The sequence below is a fragment of the Oncorhynchus keta genome, chromosome 2 (assembly GCF_023373465.1).
Source record: "Oncorhynchus keta strain PuntledgeMale-10-30-2019 chromosome 2, Oket_V2, whole genome shotgun sequence".
Taxonomy (NCBI): Eukaryota; Metazoa; Chordata; class Actinopteri; order Salmoniformes; family Salmonidae; genus Oncorhynchus; species Oncorhynchus keta.
This window is the reverse complement of record NC_068422.1, coordinates 81,343,033-81,365,417: the sequence shown is the minus strand read 5'-3', so window position 1 is coordinate 81,365,417 and position 22,385 is coordinate 81,343,033. Positions and strand designations below refer to the sequence as shown.

The window sequence follows — 22,385 nt, the reverse complement described above, 5'->3', positions numbered from 1 at the left end:
AGCCTGTAACAAACAGGCACCAACTCAACCCAAAGCACATGCATGCAAGCTCAGATCCAAACATGTGCAGAGACAGGGGGGTAGAGAGAGAGAGACTAAAGCCTGTTTGAATCTCAAAAGAAGAGAGATGTAGTTTTGGTGACTTCTGACCTTTGGGACCTTCCTGAGTGACATCTCTGTGTTCTCGGCCTCCTCGTGCTCCCTGGCCCCCTGGGTAATGTTGGTGTAGTTGACCAGCCGGCTGAGGAGGGACGACACCTTGGGACGGATGTCCAACTCCTCCTGCAGGACAGGAACAGCAGAACAGGGAATAGTTAGAGGTGGATGGGTACCCTATGTGTCTTTGGGGTGTAATAGCCTACAGTAAAAGGGTGTTATAGTGCAGTGTAAGGAATTGAATTTGTATAGATTGAAGGTGGAGTGGTGGTCTATGGAGTGATCTAGGCAGTTGAGATGAGCAAATACTGATGTTTAAAGGTAATATGTTGTGTATTAGTATCAGTGTATTAGTATCAATATGTTGTGTATTAGTATCAGTGTATTAGTATCAATATGTTGTGTATTAGTATCAGTGTATTAGTATCAATATGTTGTGTATTAGTATCAGTGTATTAGTATCAATATGTTGTGTATTAGTATCAGTGTATTAGTGTCAATATGTTGTGTATTAGTATCAGTGTATTAGTATCAATATGTTGTGTATTAGTATCAGTGTATTAGTATCAATATGTTGTGTATTAGTATCAGTGTATTAGTATCAATATGTTGTGTATTAGTATCAGTGTATTAGTATCAATATGTTGTGTATTAGTATCAGTGTCCCTGAGAGCCACTCTTAAAATAACTGTCCAGTGAAAATATCACTTTATTCTGTTAACTCACACCCAAATAATGTTATTGACTCATCTGTTAACTCAAACCCAAATAATGTTATTGACTCATCTGTTAACTCAAACCCAAATAATGTTATTGACTCATCTGTTAACTCAAACCCAAATAATGTTATTGACTCATCTGTTAACTCACACCCAAATAATGTTATTGACTCATCTGTTAAATCACACCCAAATAATGTTATTGACTCATCTGTTAACTCAAACCCAAATAATGTTATTGACTCATCTGTTAACTCAAACCCAAATAATGTTATTGACTCATCTGTTAACTCAAACCCAAATAATGTTATTGACTCATCTGTTAAATCACACCCAAATAATGTTATTGACTCATCTGTTAACTCAAACCCAAATAATGTTATTGACTCATCTGTTAACTCAAACCCAAATAATGTTATTGACTCATCTGTTAACTCAAACCCAAATAATGTTATTGACTCATCTGTTAAATCACACCCAAATAATGTTATTGACTCATCTGTTAACTCACACCCAAATAATGTTATTGACTCATCTGTTAACTCACACCCAAATAATGTTATTGACTCATCTGTTAACTCACACCCAAATAATGTTATTGACTCATCTGTTAACTCACACCCAAATAATGTTATTGACTCATATGTTAACTCACACCCAAATAATGTTATTGACTCATCTGTTAACTCACACCCAAATAATGTTATTGACTCATCTGTTAACTCACACCCAAATAATGTTATTGACTCATATGTTAACTCACACCCAAATAATGTTATTGACTTATCTGTTAACTCACACCCAAATAATGTTATTGACTCATCTGTTAACTCAACCAAATAATGTTATTGACTCATCTGTTAACTCACAACCAAATAATGTTATTGACTCATCTGTTAACTCACACCCAAATAATGTTATTGACTCATCTGTTAACTCACACCCAAATAATGTTATTGACTCATCTGTTAACTCACACCCAAATAATGTTATTGACTCATCTGTTAACTCACACCCAAATAATGTTATTGACTCATCTGTTAACTCAAACCCAAATAATGTTATTGACTTACACCCAAATAATGTTATTGACTCATCTGTTAACTCACACCTAATGTTAACTCACACCCAAATAATGTTATTGACTCATCTGTTAACTCACACCCAAATAATGTTATAGACTCATCTGTTAACTCACACCCAAATAATGTTATTGACTCATCTGTTAACTCACACCCAAATAATGTTATTGACTCATCTGTTAACTCACACCCAAATAATGTTATTGACTTATCTGTTAACTCACACCCAAATAATGTTATAGACTCATCTGTTAACTCACACCCAAATAATGTTATTGACTTATCTGTTAACTCACACCCAAATAATGTTATTGACTCATCTGTTAACTCACACCCAAATAATGTTATTGACTCATCTGTTAACTCACACCCAAATAATGTTATAGACTCATCTGTTAACTCACACCCAAATAATGTTATTGACTTATCTGTTAACTCACACCCAAATAATGTTATTGACTCATCTGTTAACTCACACCCAAATAATGTTATTGACTTATCTGTTAACTCACACCCAAATAATGTTATTGACTCATCTGTTAACTCACACCCAAATAATGTTATTGACTCATCTGTTAACTCCACCCAAATAATGTTATTGACTCATCTGTTAACTCACACCCAAATAATGTTATTGACTCATCTGTTAACTCACACCCAAATAATGTTATTGACTCATCTGTTAACTCACACCCAAATAATGTTATTGACTCATCTGTTAACTCACACCCAAATAATGTTATTGACTCATCTGTTAACTCACACCCAAATAATGTTATTGACTCATCTGTTAACTCACACCCAAATAATGTTATTGACTCATCTGTTAACTCACACCCAAATAATGTTATTGACTCATCTGTTAACTCACACCCAAATAATGTTATTGACTCATCTGTTAACTCACACCCAAATAATGTTATTGACTCATCTGTTAACTCACACCCAAATAATGTTATTGACTCATCTGTTAACTCACACCCAAATAATGTTATTGACTCATCTGTTAACTCACACCCAAATAATGTTATTGACTCATCTGTTAACTCACACCCAAATAATGTTATTGACTCATCTGTTAACTCACACCCAAATAATGTTATTGACTCATCTGTTAACTCACACCCAAATAATGTTATTGACTCATCTGTTAACTCACACCCAAATAATGTTATTGACTCATATGTTAACTCACACCCAAATAATGTTATTGACTCATCTGTTAAATCACACCCAAATAATGTTATTGACTCATCTGTTAAATCACACCCAAATAATGTTATTGACTCATCTGTTAACTCGCAACCAAATAATGTTATTGACTCATCTGTTAACTCACACCCAAATAATGTTATTGACTCATCTGTTAACTCAAACCCAAATAATGTTATTGACTCATATGTTAACTCACACCCAAATAATGTTATTGACTCATCTGTTAACTCGCACCCAAATAATGTTATTGACTCATATGTTAACTCACACCCAAATAATGTTATTGACTCATCTGTTAACTCACACCCAAATAATGTTATTGACTCATCTGTTAACTCACACCCAAATAATGTTATTGACTCATATGTTAACTCACACCCAAATAATGTTATTGACTCATCTGTTAACTCACACCCAAATAATGGTATTGACTCATCTGTTAACTCAAACCCAAATAATGTTATTGACTCATCTGTTAACTCACACCCAAATAATGTTATTGACTCATCTGTTAACTCACACCCAAATAATGTTATTGACTCATCTGTTAACTCACACCCAAATAATGTTATTGACTCTGTTATCTGTTAACTCACTGTTACCAAATAATGTTATTAACTCATCTGTTAACTCACACCCAAATAATGTTATTGACTCATCTGTTAACTCACACCCAAATAATGTTATTGACTCATCTGTTAACTCACACCCAAATAATGTTATTGACTTATCTGTTAACTCACACCCAAATAATGTTATTGACTCATCTGTTAACTCACACCCAAATAATGTTATTGACTCATCTGTTAACTCACAAAATAATGTTATAGACTCATCTGTTAACTCACACCCAAATAATGTTATTGACTCATCTGTTAACTCACACCCAAATAATGTTATTGACTCATCTGTTAACTCACACCCAAATAATGTTATTGACTCATCTGTTAACTCAAACCCAAATAATGTTATTGACTCATCTGTTAACTCAAACCCAAATAATGTTATTGACTTATCTGTTAACTCACACCCAAATAATGTTATAGACTCATCTGTTAACTCATCTAATGTTATAGACTCATCTGTTAACCCAAAAATAATGTTATTGACTCATCTGTTAACTCACACCCAAATAATGTTATTGACTCATCTGTTAACTCACACCCAAATAATGTTATTGACTCATCTGTTAACTCACACCCAAATAATGTTATTGACTCATCTGTTAACTCACACCCAAATAATGTTATTGACTCATCTGTTAACTCACACCCAAATAATGTTATTGACTCATCTGTTAACTCACACCCAAATAATGTTATTGACTCATCTGTTAACTCACACCCAAATAATGTTATTGACTCATCTGTTAACTCACACCCAAATAATGTTATTGACTCATCTGTTAACTCACACCCAAATAATGTTATTGACTCATCTGTTAACTCACACCCAAATAATGTTATTGACTCATCTGTTAACTCACACCCAAATAATGTTATTGACTCATCTGTTAACTCAACCAAATAATGTTATTGACTCATCTGTTAACTCATAATGTTATTGACTCATCTGTTAACTCACACCCAAATAATGTTATTGACTCATCTGTTAACTCAAACCCAAATAATGTTATTGACTCATCTGTTAAATCACACCCAAATAATGTTATTGACTCATCTGTTAACTCACACCCAAATAATGTTATTGACTCATCTGTTAACTCACACCCAAATAATGTTATTGACTCATCTGTTAACTCACACCCAAATAATGTTATTGACTCATCTGTTAACTCACACCCAAATAATGTTATTGACTCATCTGTTAACTCACACCCAAATAATGTTATTGACTCATCTGTTAACTCACACCCAAATAATGTTATTGACTCATCTGTTAACTCACACCCAAATAATGTTATTGACTCATCTGTTAACTCACACCCAAATAATGTTATTGACTCATCTGTTAACTCACACCCAAATAATGTTATTGACTCATCTGTTAACTCACACCCAAATAATGTTATTGACTCATCTGTTAACTCACACCCAAATAATGTTATTGACTCATCTGTTAACTCACACCCAAATAATGTTATTGACTCATCTGTTAACTCACACCCAAATAATGTTATTGACTCATCTGTTAACTCAAACCCAAATAATGTTATTGACTCATCTGTTAACTCAAACCCAAATAATGTTATTGACTCATCTGTTAACTCACACCCAAATAATGTTATTGACTCATATGTTAACTCACACCCAAATAATGTTATTGACTCATCTGTTAACTCACACCCAAATAATGGTATTGACTCATCTGTTAACTCACACCCAAATAATGTTATTGACTCATCTGTTAACTCACACCCAAATAATGTTATTAACTCGTCTGATGCTCAAATCTGTGGCCAAATCTTAATTTGGAGAACAAACACCCACCACCATTCAAACACAAAAAAGCAGTTAACATATTTAATTACATGTTTTTTGGAAGGAAAACTATTTCACTCAAATTTTAATTAATTATGGGTCATATTTCCTAGGAATCTGGAAACACTGGACTTTAAAGACAGACCTCAAACAAGGCCAGGTTCCTGTCATAGAAATCAGTCTTCCTGTCAGCATCTGCACTGCTGAGGAAAGGACTATCCTCCTTGTGATTTACATGGCCTGAAAAAAGAGATAGAAGAAGAGAAATAAAACATTTAGAAAGTAGACAAGGATAACATTTTCAACCAGTAATGTGATAATGATAATGAGAGTCAGTTTGTGATCAGTTCCCATTCATGCATGCTGGTGCTCTATTGTAAAACAGCAGTCTGTTTGTTTTCATCTCAACCAACACGTTGCAATATAAAAACACAAAAAATGACATTTGAGACAAATAAACTTTAGCGATTTTCTGTATGTACAGGTTACAGGAAAAGAGACGACTGATAATAACTACAGTACAATAGCCATCAAAACCATGCAACGATGTAACCCTGTCAACCACAGTATATACGGTCTATGGTGCTAACTGTGACGAATCTCCAAGTTAGTTCCCACAGTCTGCCTACAACCTACAGTATGACATCACTGTCTGTCTCAGTATCCCACTCCCACTCCCACGTTCAAAGTCATCAACCCCGGCAGCTGCTATGTGAGTTATACTGTAACCAGAGACCTGCGTCCTACACTATTATACTGCTTTTAATGTCTTTAGCATATCAGGCACAGAGAAAATAGGAAGGAATTCACTCAAACCCTCTATTGCAAAATGTTTCAACCCATCATTGCTGATCAAGATTGTGAGCGACTTCTCTTGCATCACCAGTAAGCAAAGCATTCACCCAAAGATAAATTCATATCCAAACATCATCCAGGCCAGAACTAAAATCAATCAATGTTAAATAGAGCAGAGACGACAAAAAAGTTGCTTAGTAAATTTCTCTCTGGTTTAAACTCTGTTCTCTGTTTCTCTTGATACATCAAGCCGAGGCAGGATATGAGCCTGGGGCTACTGGCAGTGCACACAGCATCTGTGTGAATATGATAATACACGACACACAAACCAATCTATTTCTAGAAAGTAGGATCCTGATATTTGGATCATCAGAGAACATGACAAGTCGTCGAGTCTCTTCAAACAATATTTGCTTGCAGCACAAATCCAACCGGTTACAATACTAACATCCTGAGCCACAGACAATTACCCGACTGCCGTACCCTATAAGTAGGGCTGAACACGAGACAGAAAATCCCAACTTCTCTCCGGCATCTATTCTAAAACTAGACCCATGCTGGTTCAGTGGTGCCAAGCTTCTCTACTTACCTGTCTCCGGCACCACAGTGTTCAGGACCTCAGTGCTGCTGAGGGTGACCATGCTGCCACAGTGTTGGGTACCTCAGTGCTGCTGAGGGTGACCATGCTGCCACAGTGTGTGCAGAGAGCAGTGTACTGTGATCTTTGGCTCGGGACATAGTCAGGCGCCATTCAGAACACACTGTCACACAGGGCAAACTGTCACTCACTGAGGGGCTTGGTCCAGAACACACAGCGTGAGGCTACACACACACACACACACACACACACACACACACACACACACACACACACACACACACACACACACACACACACACACACACACACACACACACACACACTGGAGGGGGAGTGCACACACAGGAGCGAGTACACACAGGCAAGCATGCAGGCACAAATACATATACACTGTGGGTTGTAGAGCAGAGGCCAGAGCAAACACACAGTAAGCATATGAAGATCTTAAAGTATTTCACAACTACGTACAGCACATTGATATTTATGCTAACAACGCATAATGGCAACTCAAAATGACATGCTGTGAAACATTTAGAAAAAATGTCCCACTTAATCACTAATGATGAGGGAGTCAACTCCTCGTACCATTTCTGAGATTAGATGGGAATGAGTGTGTAAAGACCTAACACTCACTCACTAGTATGATGTCATTGAAAATGGGCAGGGAAAGAGACAATATCAATTCAAATACTGTCCTCTAGTGTCAGTTTGCTGTTAGTTCCATGTGAGAATATTGTAAAACAGGAAGGATGTCACTGTGTTTGTGTTTACATTGCAATGTGCCATGCCATCAAAGTGTCAGTTCTCAATAATGACCGAAGGATGCTGAACTTGTAAAACAACATATAATCCTTTATCTCTGTCTGTACTGTTCGCTTATATGTTTCCAAATGTCTCTCTCTACCACAACACCCTCCCCACGTCGGTCTTATTAAAAGGATGGAGGGTATAGGGACGGGGTGCCATTTGTAAAGTTGAATGGTCCGGAGGGGGTTCTCCTGACCTGACATTTGATGTCTAATTAAAACAGATTAAAGATGAACAGAACTGTTATGAATGACTCACAGAGAGCCCTGAGTTCCACTGCGCTGAAAAGAACAGCACACAGGGATTTACAACGACAGGTCCCAACAAGTCAACGAACAAATGGTGCCTCCACAAAAATGCCTCTGAGCCACAAGATCAAACGACTGCCAACAAAGTGAGACAGACTGCCAACCCTGCCGAGCTTCCCGCCCCCTCCTGCTGTACTGAACAGTCACCTCTGTCTGAACGCCCTGTTACTATTAGACAAGTCAGCACATTACTGGCAGCACTCACTTTAGCTTTTTACAGGGAGAAATAACATGACTACCGCACCCAAGTTTCCAAAGCTATCCAGACATATAATGAAGTTGTTTCATATGTGCTTGACTGAAGAGGTCTTTGAACTAGGCCTATTACTGGAAGTGTCAACATATCACTGGTGTAGTGAAGTTACAGGCCAACGTACATCTGCAGAATGAATTTTGGAAGATAATATCATTCTTTACTCTGTTTCTAGTTCCATCAGCTTCTTTCTTTGTCTTTTTACATTTAATGCAAAGCAGAGACAATTAGCCAAGGTATTAACAAATACTATATTTGCAGATTAATATTAAGCTTTAAACACACCAGTAAAACCACCACACATTTGGTTGCCGTATTTTTAATATGGTCCCATTCAAACAAAGGAAACAGGAAAAGGCAAGTCCAAATGGTCTAGTAAGCACTAGGGTGGGGCACCAATTGAGGTTGTCTTTTTGTGTAAAGGCCTATTATCAGTGCTGCTGTGTGCCACCGTAAAAACAACCACTAAGACAAAAGTCTGACTAGTCTGACTGACACAGAACTATACCCTAGACTAGAGTCTGACTGACACAGAACTATACCCTAGACTAGAGTCTGACTGACACAGAACTATACCCTAGACTAGAGTCTGACTGACACAGAACTATACCCTAGACTAGAGTCTGACTGACACAGAACTATACCCTAGACTAGAGTCTGACTGACACAGAACTATACCCTAGACTAGAGTCTGACTGACACAGAACTATACCCTAGACTAGAGTCTGACTGACACAGAACTATACCCTAGACTAGAGTCTGACTGACACAGAACTATTTTTTTTATTTTTTTTTATTTCACCTTTATTTAACCAGGTAGGCTAGTTGAGAACAAGTTCTCATTTGCAACTGCGACCTGGCCAAGATAAAGCATAGCAGTGTGAGCAGACAACACAGTTACACATGGAGTAAACAATTAACAAGTCAATAACACAGTAGGAAAAAAAAGGGGGGAGTCTATATACATTGTGTGCAAAAGGCATGAGGTAGGCGAATAATTACAATTTTGCAGATTAACACTGGAGTGATAAATGATCAGATGGTCATGTACAGGTAGAGATATTGGTGTGCAAAAGAGCAGAAAAGTAAATAAATAAAAACAGTATGGGGATGAGGTAGGTAAAAATGGGTGGGCTATTTGCCGATAGACTATGTACAGCTGCAGCGATCGGTTAGCTGCTCAGATAGCAGATGTTTGAAGTTGGCGAGGGAGATAAAAGTCTCCAACTTCAGCGATTTTTGCAATTCGTTCCAGTCACAGGCAGCAGAGAACTGTAACGAAAGGCGGCCAAATGAGGTGTTGGCTTTAGGGATGATCAGTGAGATACACCTGCTGGAGCGCGTGCTACGGATGGGTGTTGCCATCGTGACCAGTGAACTGAGATAAGGCGGAGCTTTACCTAGCATGGACTTGTAGATGACCTGAGCCAGTGGGTCTGGCGACGAATATGTAGCGAGGGCCAGCCGACTAGAGCGTACAAGTCGCAGTGGTGGGTGGTATAAGGTGCTTTAGTGACAAAACGGATGGCACTGTGATAAACGGCATCCAGTTTGCTGAGTAGAGTGTTGGAGGCAATTTTGTAGATGACATCGCCGAAGTCGAGGATCGGTAGGATAGTCTGTTTTACAAGGGTAAGTTTGGCGGCGTGAGTGAAGGAGGCTTTGTTGCGGAATAGAAAGCCAACTCTTGATTTGATTTTCAATTGGAGATGTTTGATATGAGTCTGGAAGGAGAGTTTACATTCTAGCCAGACACCTCGGTACTTATAGATGTCCACATATTCAAGGTTGGAACCATCCAGGGTGGTGATGCTGGTCAGGCGTGCGGGTGCAGGCAGCGAACGGTTGAAAAGCATGCCTTTGGTTTTACTAGCGTTTAAGAGCAGTTGGAGGCCACGGAAGGAGTGTTGTATGGCATTGAAGCTCGTTTGGAGGTTAGATAGCACAGTGTCCAAGGACGGGCCGGAAGTATATAGAATGGTGTCGTCTGCGTAGAGGTGGATCAGGGAATCGCCCGCAGCAAGAGCAACATCATTGATATATACAGAAAAAAGAGTCGGCCCGAGGATTGAACCCTGTGGCACCCCCATAGAGACTTCCAGAGGACCGGACAGCATCCCCTCCGATTTGACACACTGAACTCTGTCTGCAAAGTAATTGGTGAACCAGGCAAAGCAGTCATCCGAAAAACCGAGGCTACTGAGTCTGCCGATAAGAATATGGTGATTGACCGAGTCGAAAGCCTCCTAGACTAGTCTGACTGACACAGAACTATACCCTAGACTAGAGTCTGACTGACACAGAACTATACCCTAGACTAGAGTCTGACTGACACAGAACTATACCCTAGACTAGAGTCTGACTGACACAGAACTATACCTTAGATTAGAGTCTGACTGACACAGAACCAGTGTCCACACCCAACACAGTTGGTGACTTGCGACCTTGCTGGTCCCAGACAACAGTCAGAATCTTCTCATCTCTAAGAAAGGCACAGTGAGCAGCAGCATCAAAAGAACCCAATAGATGTTCTGGACTCAGATTCACAGAACACTTCTAACACAAAAACTTAAGAAGCTTCTGAAAGAAAAAAAAACTATCTTAAGATTGAATTTTTTTCTTACAGGCTTCTCAAATATCTTCTTGCAAACTTCTTAACAATCTTCTTAAGATGATTGCGACTAGGCAACCAATCTAGCTAGTAATGACAATCATCCTAGCATATTTCAAACTGAGATTACTTTTCTAAAACATGTTCTTCGGTTGAAAACAAGCCATACTGAAAGTTTCATATGAAGTTTGTGAATGACTTAAACATGCTCAATTGCTTTCATTAGCCTAATCTCTCACTGCCCTGAGTTTAAGACAAGGGTTTAGGTATCTTGGAAATAAAAACATTTCCAAGAAGACATCCAAGAACATATTTTTTTTTCTTAGGAAGAAACTTGAGAACATTTCTAATAACTTTATTGAGGAATACACATTAAGTATAACTTAAGGAAAAAATTGCACTTAAGAATACATTTTTTCTTAATAAGGTTGAATCTGGGCTCTAGACTCTGGAGTTGTGACTTTTCAGTGGCTAACCATTTATATAACCAATAATGCAAAAGAAAGCAAGAAAGCTTCAACATGTCAGCAATCACCAAAGCTGCTTATCCATGAAAAACACTTTGTCACCCTATTAGCTCATTCGGTATGAAAGCCTCTTTGCTAAACTTCTCCTGAAATGAACATTTCAGACTTTATTAAGCAGCAGAGAAGTCATGCAGCTTAGACCTCTCTATGGCTCTACCTCGTGTGGTTAGCTGGCAGAGATGCTATTCTGATTAGTGCTGTTCAAAGGCAATGTGTGTGTGTGTGAGAGAGAAAGTGTACATGTTTTCCTACATTATCAGGATCACAATGTCCTGACAACTCACCAGAATGTTCTGACAAGGTAGGAAAACAAGATAAAAAATTAATTGTTCAAATGCTATTTTAGGCTTAAGGGTTAGGTTTAGGGTTTGGGGTTAAGGTTATGGTTAGGGGTTAAGGTTAGGGTTAGGGTTAGGTTAAGGGTAAGAGTTAGTAGGATTTTGAATGGGAATAAAATAGTCCCTGAAAATTCACAAAAACAAGACTGTGTGCGCGTGCATGTAAGCACAGATTCAAACGCACTCGAGCTAGAATACCTAAACGTGAGTGTGTGTATGTGTGTGAGCATTTGGGTGTGTGTAAGAACACTAGTCAGTTAGCTACAGTAGCTGTCAACACTGGTTAGACTCTCAACAGACACCAGGGTCCACAACAGAGATGCTGCTAGCCTGCTACTGTACCAACCAACACTAAGGTGGGTACACAACTATACCAGAGCCGTAGGCAGTTAAGTTATATTTGATTTGATACTGTAATACTGTGTATTGTATAATAACTTGGTGTCAGTTTGTCTAGCTCATTTGAACTGATCCGTGATCTGCTTGTATACAGCCTCATTATTGTTTTTATTGTGTTACTATTTCCTTTTCTATTTAGAAAATATTTGTCTTACTTTTTAACTCTGCAATGTTGGGAATGGCCTCGTAAGTAAGCATTTTACTGTAGTCTACACCAGCTGTATTCGGTGCATGTGACCAATAAACTTTGATTTGACTTGTCCTTACACATTTCTAAAGGATGGTGAAGTGCTCAACTAAGTCATTGTGAATATATATTTCATATTTCATAGTTAGAAATGTGTCTACTTAGTCACTGGCTGGACAGTGTTAATAATCATACAAACAACAATGACTGACTGATAAGATGTTAGATTGTGTTTAATGACACTGGGGAAAAGAAGAGGAAGAAGAATTTGTGGATCCAGTTCTGTTTGATATATTGTTTATCAGATGAACTTAATCAGATGAACTATTTCCTTACCACTAATGGGGAAATTAAGTTGAGATTCAATTTAAAACTAAAAGTTGCACATGCTTATCAGTGGGTTGGTTATACATTTCAAAACACAGCCATCAAGTCTCTGTAGCTCTTTCAAGTACGCTATAGGCCACTCTTTCTTTCAAATCACATCAAATCAAACTGTATTTGTCACATGCGCTGAATACAACAAGTGTAGACTTTACCATGAAATGCTTACTGACAAACCCTCAACCAACAGTGCAGTTCAAGAAAATATTTACCAAGTAGATTATTTACCAAGTAGACTAAAATAAAAAGTAATACTAAAAAGTAACACAATAAGAATAACAATGAGGTTATATACAGGGGTCACCAGTACAGAGTCAGTGTGCGGGGGTACAGGTTAGTTGAGGTAATTTGTACATGTAGGTAGGGGTGAAGTGACTATGCATAGATAATAAACAGTGAGTAGCAGCAGTGTACAAAAGGGGGGCTGTCAATGTAAATTGTCCGGTGGTGATTGTATTAATTGTTCAGCAGTCTAATGGCTTGGGGGTAGAAGCTGTTGAGGAGCCTCTTGGTCCTAGACTTGGCGCTCTGGTACTGCTTGCCGTGTGGTAGCAGAGAAAACAGTCTATGACTTGGGTGACTGGAGTCTCTGATCATTTTATGGGTTTTCCTCTGAAGCCGCCTATTGTATTGGTCCTGTATGGCAGGAAGCTTGGCCCCAGTGATGTACTGGGTCGTTCACACTACTCTCTGTAGCACCTTACGGTCAGATGCCGAGCAGTTGCCATAACAGGCGGTGATGCAAAGGCTCAGGATGCTCTCGATGGTGTAGCTGTAGAAGCTTTTTGAGGATTTGGGGACCCATGCCAAATCTTTTCAGTCTCCTACGGGGGAAAAGGTTTTGTCGTGCCATCTTCACGACTGTCTGGGTGTGTATGGACCATGATAGTTTGTTGGTGATGTGGACACCAAGGAACTTGAAACTCTCAACCCACTCCACTACAGCCCCATTAATGTTTTCCTGTAGTCCACGATACAACATAATTGCACATCAGGTCATGACTTTCTTCAGAGAGTTGTGTTAGGAAGTTGTGTTGTTTTTGTGCATTCTGTTAATTCCTCAAGTCAAGCTATTATACAATACAGTGACACTCTCCTGAAGACTTAGGGTTAGTTTAGGACTTAGGGTCCTACTCCTTGTATAGTGCGCTACTTTTGATCAGGGCCCAAAGGGTTCATTATATAGGGATAACATGCCATTTGGGAGACAGTCTTTGAGGACTGTTTGTCTTTCAACAGAAGCTAATACACTGTAGCAGCCCAATCAGGGGAGAGGGGATTCATTGTTACCGGGCAAGCTAGAGGCTGTGGAAAACATACAGTCATTCCCTACATAAAGGACTGCCAACTCCCACTTTAAAATAGCCCAGTTTGTTATTACATGTCTCTCATAGCTCTAACCCCAGGGGCTCTAGTAGAATAATACAGCTAACCCTACCTTACCAGCAGTGCTCTGCTATAGCCTATCAGGGAGACAACTGTAGCTGTAGCTAGTGGGGTTGTGTCCTAAAACGGTGCCCTATCCCTATAATAGTACACTACTTTTGACCAGAGCCCTATGGGGAACACAGGGTAATGTGAAAGCCACTTAGGACAGCAGAGCAGAATACACCCATGAACACTCTATAGGGCATTATTTGTATGTCGTTTTCTCAATCTAAAATCATATGTTTAACAGTTCTAAATACAGGAGCTTAGTCACCACTTCTATCAATGGAAGCATTGATGTGATGGGAAGTAAAAAATTGGCTGCAGGTTTACAGAAAGAAATGGTTGTGAGAATACATTGTCTTGTAACATGAATGTATAGAAGAAATGTATAGTGGTAAGTCCCCTCATCAACACAGCCAACTAGCCATCCTTATTCTACTACAAATCAGTAACTGACACCGGCCTGCAAGCCATCCTTTACACTTCAGCTTCCCTTCATGATACATTCTTCTGACTGACTCTTTATCTGTCACTGGTCTCAGGGTTCAAATTAGCAGTCCAGCTGTCCAGAGTCCATCGGTCATCACTCAGTCCACACACACAGAATCAGCTGTCTGCAGAGTGGGTGTTTATCTCTATGAGGTTAAGACTATCTATGAAGCATGTGGGACAGAATGACAGGAATGGACACTGTTGTCCTGAAGATAGACTGGGAAGACCCAGGAAGCAAAACAATGATTCTCCCCTCACGTAATCTACTGTTCTGTTCTGTACTGTACAGTTCAGTATGAGGCTAACTGTTTTCTGTATAGAAGACAAAACTAAAGATTCCTTCAATAGTGGATTAGATTACAGCAAGGCAACAATACTGTAGGACATGATGATAATGCTGATGCAGACATTCACCCAGACACACTCTCTCTCACACATTTACTCAAACACAGTATTTCACACACACAAATTCTCACAACTAATTTGGTCATGCGCAAATGCAGCCTTGCTAGATATTGTACAGTGGATAAACTGACTGGCTGACTGACTAGAACTGACTGACTCCTAGCTAGCTACCACTCTAGTGGAAGGCTTCTCTGGCACAATGGCCACAGTGTGTAGTCCAGTCCAGACCAGCTCTGGAGAGAGTAGGGCGATCAGCCTGGGACAGAGTTAGCACTGTGACTGTGGCTCCTCTCCTCCGCCCTCTTTACCCAACCATACCAGACCCACACACCTCCTCCCTCCATCACACCATATATGATAGCCTCCTTTACTTCAACAATCTCCTCCCTCACTTCACCTCACCAACAACTCCTCCTTTTCCTACAAACACATATGCAACACTCCACCCAAGACAATAATATACATTTTTACTCCTTCCTAGTCATCTGTTTCCATCTCACTTCCTAGATGTTATTCTTCCTGTCAGTGGGAAATGGTGACATAGCTCTCTCTCTCTCTTTGGAAACCCCACTGCCTGAGAGAGAAAGACAGAGAGAGAGATTAAGAGGAAGAAGAAGGGGAGAGTTCACAGTCATCTCAAAACAGGCATGTGCAGAAAGAGAGAGCTCAACAGGCTTGGAGAACCATTCAAGGTCATTTCATGCCATCAGCTGTTTTATTCATTCAGGAGCCCCTCTTATGGACAAAACATGAACTTCCGGTGATAACACATAACAGCTGTGTTTTTGCAAACTGGGTTAAATTGAGGTTGCCTGTGAACACTAGATTGTGAGCACTAGATTGTGATCACTAGATTGTGAACACTAGATTGTGAGCACTAGATTTTGAGCACTAGATTGTGAACACTAGATTGTGAGCACTAGAATGTGAACACTAGATTGTGAACACTAGATTGTGAACACTAGATTGTGAGCACTAGATTGTGAACACTGATCACTAGATTGTGAACACTAGATTGTGAGCACTAGATTCTGATCACTAGATTGTGAACACTAGATTGTGAGCACTAGATTGTGAGCACTAGATTGTGAACACTAGATTGTGAACACTAGATTGTGAACACTAGATTGTGAACACTAGATTGTGAACACTAGATTCTGATCACTAGATTGTGAACACTAGATTTTGAGCACTAGATTGTGAACACTAGATTGTGAGCACTAGATTTTGAACACTAGATTGTGAACACTAGATTGTGAACACTAGATTGTGAACACTAGATTGTGAACACTAGATTGTGAACACTAGATTCTGATCACTAGATTGTGAACACTAGATTTTGAACACTAGATTGTGAACACTAGATTGTGAGCACTAGATTTTGAACACTAGATTGTGAACACTAGATTGTGAGCACTAGATTGTGAACACTAGATTTTGAGCACTAGATTGTGAACACTAGATTGTGAACACTAGATTGTGAACACTAGATTGTGATCACTAGATTTGCTTTGTTTCACTTTGTATTTCAGTTTGTTCAAAGGCCAAAATCCAATCCAACAAAACAAGCCGTGAATGAATTCCATACATTCCAGGAATATAGAGGCAAAGATGTCCCATAATTCCAGGGTGTTTGAGATTATGATGATGATATCAGTCCTGAGTCCCGTGGTCTAGTGGAGCGTATCACTACTATGTGTCCCTGCCACATGCAGGGACACAGTCACAAAGAAGTGCACCCCAAAAGTACACACACGCATTCTCCCCGCCAACGCATTCTCCCCGCCAACGCATTCTCCCTGCCCACGCATTCTCCCCGCCCACGCATTCTCCCCGCCCACGCATTCTCTCTGCCCACGCATTCTCCCCGCCCACGCATTCTCCCTGCCCACGCATTCTCCCCGCCCACGCATTCTCCCCGCCCACGCATTCTCCCTGCCCACGCATTCTCCCCGCCCACGCATTCTCCCCGCCCACGCATTCTCTCTGCCCACGCATTCTCCCCGCCCACGCATTCTCCCTGCCCACGCATTCTCCCCGCCCACGCATTCTCCCTGCCCACGCATTCTCCCTGCCCACGCATTCTCCCCGCCCACGCATTCTCCCCGCCCACGCATTCTCTCTGCCCACGCATTCTCCCCGCCCACGCATTCTCCCTGCCCACGCATTCTCCCCGCCCACGCATTCTCCCTGCCAACGCATTCTCCCCGCCCACGCATTCTCCCCGCCCACGCATTCTCCCCGCCCACGCATTCTCCCCGCCCACGCATTCTCCCTGCCCACGCATTCTCCCCGCCCACGCATTCTCCCTGCCAACGCATTCTCCCCGCCCACGCATTCTCCCTGCCCACGCATTCTCCCTGCCCACGCATTCTCCCTGCCAACGCATTCTCCCCGCCCACGCATTCTCCCCGCCCACGCATTCTCCCTGCCCACGCATTCTCCCTGCCCACGCATTCTCCCTGCCAACGCATTCTCCCTGCCCACGCATTCTCCCTGCCCACGCATTCTCCCTGCCAACGCATTCTCCCTGCCCACGCATTCTCCCTGCCAACGCATTCTCCCTGCCCACGCATTCTCCCTGCCAACGCATTCTCCCTGCCCACGCATTCTCCCTGCCCACGCATTCTCCCCGCCCACGCATTCTCCCTGCCCACGCATTCTCCCTGCCCACCCATTCTCCCTGCCAACGCATTCTCCCTGCCAACGCATTCTCCCTGCCCACGCATTCTCCCTGCCAACGCATTCTCCCTGCCAACGCATTCTCCCCGCCCACGCATTCTCCCTGCCCACGCATTCTCCCTAGGTCTGTGTGCCTGGCTGGCCAGCCTGTGATGGTGTTGTATTCATTACCCTGGCAGTAATGGATGGAAGGCCAGGCAGGGGTAGGTCTGTGTGCCTGGCTGGCCAGCCTGTGATGGTGGTGTATTTATTACCCTGGCAGTAATGGATGGAAGGCCAGGCAGGGGTAGGTCTGTGTGCCTGGCTGGCCAGCCTGTGATGGTGGTGTATTCATTACCCTGGCAGTAATGGATGGAAGGCCAGGCAGGGGTAGGTCTGTGTGCCTGGCTGGCCAGCCTGTGATGGTGGTGTATTCATTACCCTGGCAGTAATGGATGGAAGGCCAGGCAGGGTTAGGTCTGTGTGCCTGGCTGGCCAGCCTGTGATGGTGTTGTATTCATTACCCTGGCAGTAATGGATGGAAGGGCAGGCAGGGGTAGGTCTGTGTGCCTGGCTGGCCAGCCTGTGATGGTGGTGTATTCATTACCCTGGCAGTAATGGATGGAAGGCCAGGCAGGGGTAGGTCTGTGTGCCTGGCTGGCCAGCCTGTGATGGTGTTGTATTCATTACCCTGGCAGTAATGGATGGAAGGCCAGGCAGGGTAGGTCTGTGTGCCTGGCTGGCCAGCCTGTGATGGTGTTGTATTCATTACCCTGGCAGTAATGGATGGAAGGCCAGGCAGGGGTAGGTCTGTGTGCCTGGCTGGCCAGCCTGTGATGGTGGTGTATTCATTACCCTGGCAGTAATGGATGGAAGGCCATGCAGGGGTAGGTCTGTGTGCCTGGCTGGCCAGCCTGTGATGGTGTTGTATTCATTACCCTGGCAGTAATGGATGGAAGGCCAGGCAGGGGTAGGTCTGTGTGCCTGGCTGGCCAGCCTGTGATGGTGGTGTATTCATTACCCTGGCAGTAATGGTTGGAAGGCCAGGCAGGGGTAGGTCTGTGTGCCTGGCTGGCCAGCCTGTGATGGTGTTGTATTCATTACCCTGGCAGTAATGGATGGAAGGCCAGGCAGGGGTAGGTCTGTGTGCCTGGCTGGCCAGCCTGTGATGGTGTTGTATTCATTACCCTGGCAGTAATGGATGGAAGGCCAGGCAGGGGTAGGTCTGTGTGCCTGGCTGGCCAGCCTGTGATGGTGGTGTATTCATTACCCTGGCAGTAATGGATGGAAGGCCAGGCAGGGGTAGGTCTGTGTGCCTGGCTGGCCAGCCTGTGATGGTGGTGTATTCATTACCCTGGCAGTAATGGTTGGAAGGCCAGGCAGGGGTAGGTCTGTGTGCCTGGCTGGCCAGCCTGTGATGGTGGTGTATTCATTACCCTGGCAGTAATGGATGGAAGGCCAGGCGGGGGTAGGTCTGTGTGCCCGGCCGGCCAGCCTGTGATGGTGATGTATTCATTACCCTGGCAGTAATGGATGGAAGGCCAGGCAGGGGTAGGTCTGTGTGCCTGGCTGGCCAGCCTGTGATGGTGGTGTATTCATTACCCTGGCAGTAATGGTTGGAAGGCCAGGCAGGGGTAGGTCTGTGTGCCTGGCTGGCCAGCCTGTGATGGTGTTGTATTCATTACCCTGGCAGTAATAGATGGAAGGCCAGGCAGGGGTAGGTCTGTGTGCCTGGCTGGCCAGCCTGTGATGGTGTTGTATTCATTACCCTGGCAGTAATGGATGGAAGGCCAGGCAGGGGTAGGTCTGTGTGCCTGGCTGGCCAGCCTGTGATGGTGTTGTATTCATTACCCTGGCAGTAATGGATGGAAGGCCAGGCAGGGGTAGGTCTGTGTGCCTGGCTGGCCAGCCTGTGATGGTGTTGTATTCATTACCCTGGCAGTAATAGATGGAAGGCCAGGCAGGGGTAGGTCTGTGTGCCTGGCTGGCCAGCCTGTGATGGTGTTGTATTCATTACCCTGGCAGTAATGGTTGGAAGGCCAGGCAGGGGTAGGTCTGTGTGCCTGGCTGGCCAGCCTGTGATGGTGGTGTATTCATTACCCTGGCAGTAATGGATGGAAGGCCAGGCAGGGTTAGGTCTGTGTGCCTGGCTGGCCAGCCTGTGATGGTGTTGTATTCATTACCCTGGCAGTAATGGATGGAAGGCCAGGCAGGGGTAGGTCTGTGTGCCTGGCTGGCCAGCCTGTGATGGTGGTGTATTCATTACCCTGGCAGTAATGGATGGAAGGCCAGGCAGGGGTAGGTCTGTGTGCCTGGCTGGCCAGCCTGTGATGGTGTTGTATTCATTACCCTGGCAGTAATGGATGGAAGGCCAGGCAGGGGTAGGTCTGTGTGCCTGGCTGGCCAGCCTGTGATGGTGTTGTATTCATTACCCTGGCAGTAATGGATGGAAGTCCAGGCAGGGGTAGGTCTGTGTGCCTGGCTGGCCAGCCTGTGATGGTGTTGTATTCATTACCCTGGCAGTAATGGATGGAAGGGCAGGCAGGGGTAGGTCTGTGTGCCTGGCTGGCCAGCCTGTGATGGTGGTGTATTCATTACCCTGGCAGTAATGGATGGAAGGCCAGGCAGGGGTAGGTCTGTGTGCCTGGCTGGCCAGCCTGTGATGGTGTTGTATTCATTACCCTGGCAGTAATGGATGGAAGGCCAGGCAGGGGTAGGTCTGTGTGCCTGGCTGGCCAGCCTGTGATGGTGTTGTATTCATTACCCTGGCAGTAATGGATGGAAGGCCAGGCAGGGGTAGGTCTGTGTGCCTGGCTGGCCAGCCTGTGATGGTGTTGTATTCATTACCCTGGCAGTAATGGATGGAAGGCCAGGCAGGGGTAGGTCTGTGTGCCTGGCTGGCCAGCCTGTGATGGTGGTGTATTCATTACCCTGGCAGTAATGGATGGAAGGCCAGGCAGGGGTAGGTCTGTGTGCCTGGCTGGCCAGCCTGTGATGGTGTTGTATTCATTACCCTGGAAGTAATGGATGGAAGGCCAGGCAGGGGTAGGTCTGTGTGCCTGGCTGGCCAGCCTGTGATGGTATTGTATTCATTACCCTGGCAGTAATAGATGGAAGGCCAGGCAGGGGTAGGTCTGTGTGCCTGGCTGGCCAGCCTGTGATGGTGTTGTATTCATTACCCTGGCAGTAATGGATGGAAGGCCAGGCAGGGGTAGGTCTGTGTGCCTGGCTGGCCAGCCTGTGATGGTGTTGTATTCATTACCCTGGCAGTAATGGATGGAAGGCCAGGCAGGGGTAGGTCTGTGTGCCTGGCTGGCCAGCCTGTGATGGTGTTGTATTCATTACCCTGGCAGTAATGGATGGAAGGCCAGGCAGGGGTAGGTCTGTGTGCCTGGCTGGCCAGCCTGTGATGGTGTTGTATTCATTACCCTGGCAGTAATGGATGGAAGGCCAGGCAGGGGTAGGTCTGTGTGCCTGGCTGGCCAGCCTGTGATGGTGTTGTATTCATTACCCTGGCAGTAATAGATGGAAGGCCAGGCAGGGGTAGGTCTGTGTGCCTGGCTGGCCAGCCTGTGATGGTGTTGTATTCATTACCCTGGCAGTAATGGTTGGAAGGCCAGGCAGGGGTAGGTCTGTGTGCCTGGCTGGCCAGCCTGTGATGGTGGTGTATTCATTACCCTGGCAGTAATGGATGGAAGGCCAGGCAGGGTTAGGTCTGTGTGCCTGGCTGGCCAGCCTGTGATGGTGTTGTATTCATTACCCTGGCAGTAATGGATGGAAGGCCAGGCAGGGGTAGGTCTGTGTGCCTGGCTGGCCAGCCTGTGATGGTGGTGTATTCATTACCCTGGCAGTAATGGATGGAAGGCCAGGCAGGGGTAGGTCTGTGTGCCTGGCTGGCCAGCCTGTGATGGTGTTGTATTCATTACCCTGGCAGTAATGGATGGAAGGCCAGGCAGGGGTAGGTCTGTGTGCCTGGCTGGCCAGCCTGTGATGGTGTTGTATTCATTACCCTGGCAGTAATAGATGGAAGGCCAGGCAGGGGTAGGTCTGTGTGCCTGGCTGGCCAGCCTGTGATGGTGTTGTATTCATTACCCTGGCAGTAATGGTTGGAAGGCCAGGCAGGGGTAGGTCTGTGTGCCTGGCTGGCCAGCCTGTGATGGTGGTGTATTCATTACCCTGGCAGTAATGGATGGAAGGCCAGGCAGGGTTAGGTCTGTGTGCCTGGCTGGCCAGCCTGTGATGGTGTTGTATTCATTACCCTGGCAGTAATGGATGGAAGGCCAGGCAGGGGTAGGTCTGTGTGCCTGGCTGGCCAGCCTGTGATGGTGGTGTATTCATTACCCTGGCAGTAATGGATGGAAGGCCAGGCAGGGTTAGGTCTGTGTGCCTGGCTGGCCAGCCTGTGATGGTGTTGTATTCATTACCCTGGCAGTAATGGATGGAAGGCCAGGCAGGGGTAGGTCTGTGTGCCTGGCTGGCCAGCCTGTGATGGTGGTGTATTCATTACCCTGGCAGTAATGGTTGGAAGGCCAGGCAGGGGTAGGTCTGTGTGCCTGGCTGGCCAGCCTGTGAT

At 43.8% G+C, this 22,385-nt stretch overlaps 1 protein-coding gene across 1 annotated transcript in view; it reads right to left on the bottom strand.

Moving 5' to 3' along the window:
* Positions 1-22,385, bottom strand: part of LOC118362671 (solute carrier family 12 member 4-like) — a 56,598-nt gene that overhangs the window by 29,139 nt on the left and 5,074 nt on the right. Inside the window, exons 2-3 of the mRNA XM_052485011.1 lie at positions 5,759-5,853; positions 151-282 (exon numbers count right to left, since the gene is read on the bottom strand). Coding sequence (XP_052340971.1) covers positions 151-282; positions 5,759-5,853 — 227 coding nt within the window. The remainder of the gene's footprint in view (positions 1-150; positions 283-5,758; positions 5,854-22,385) is intronic.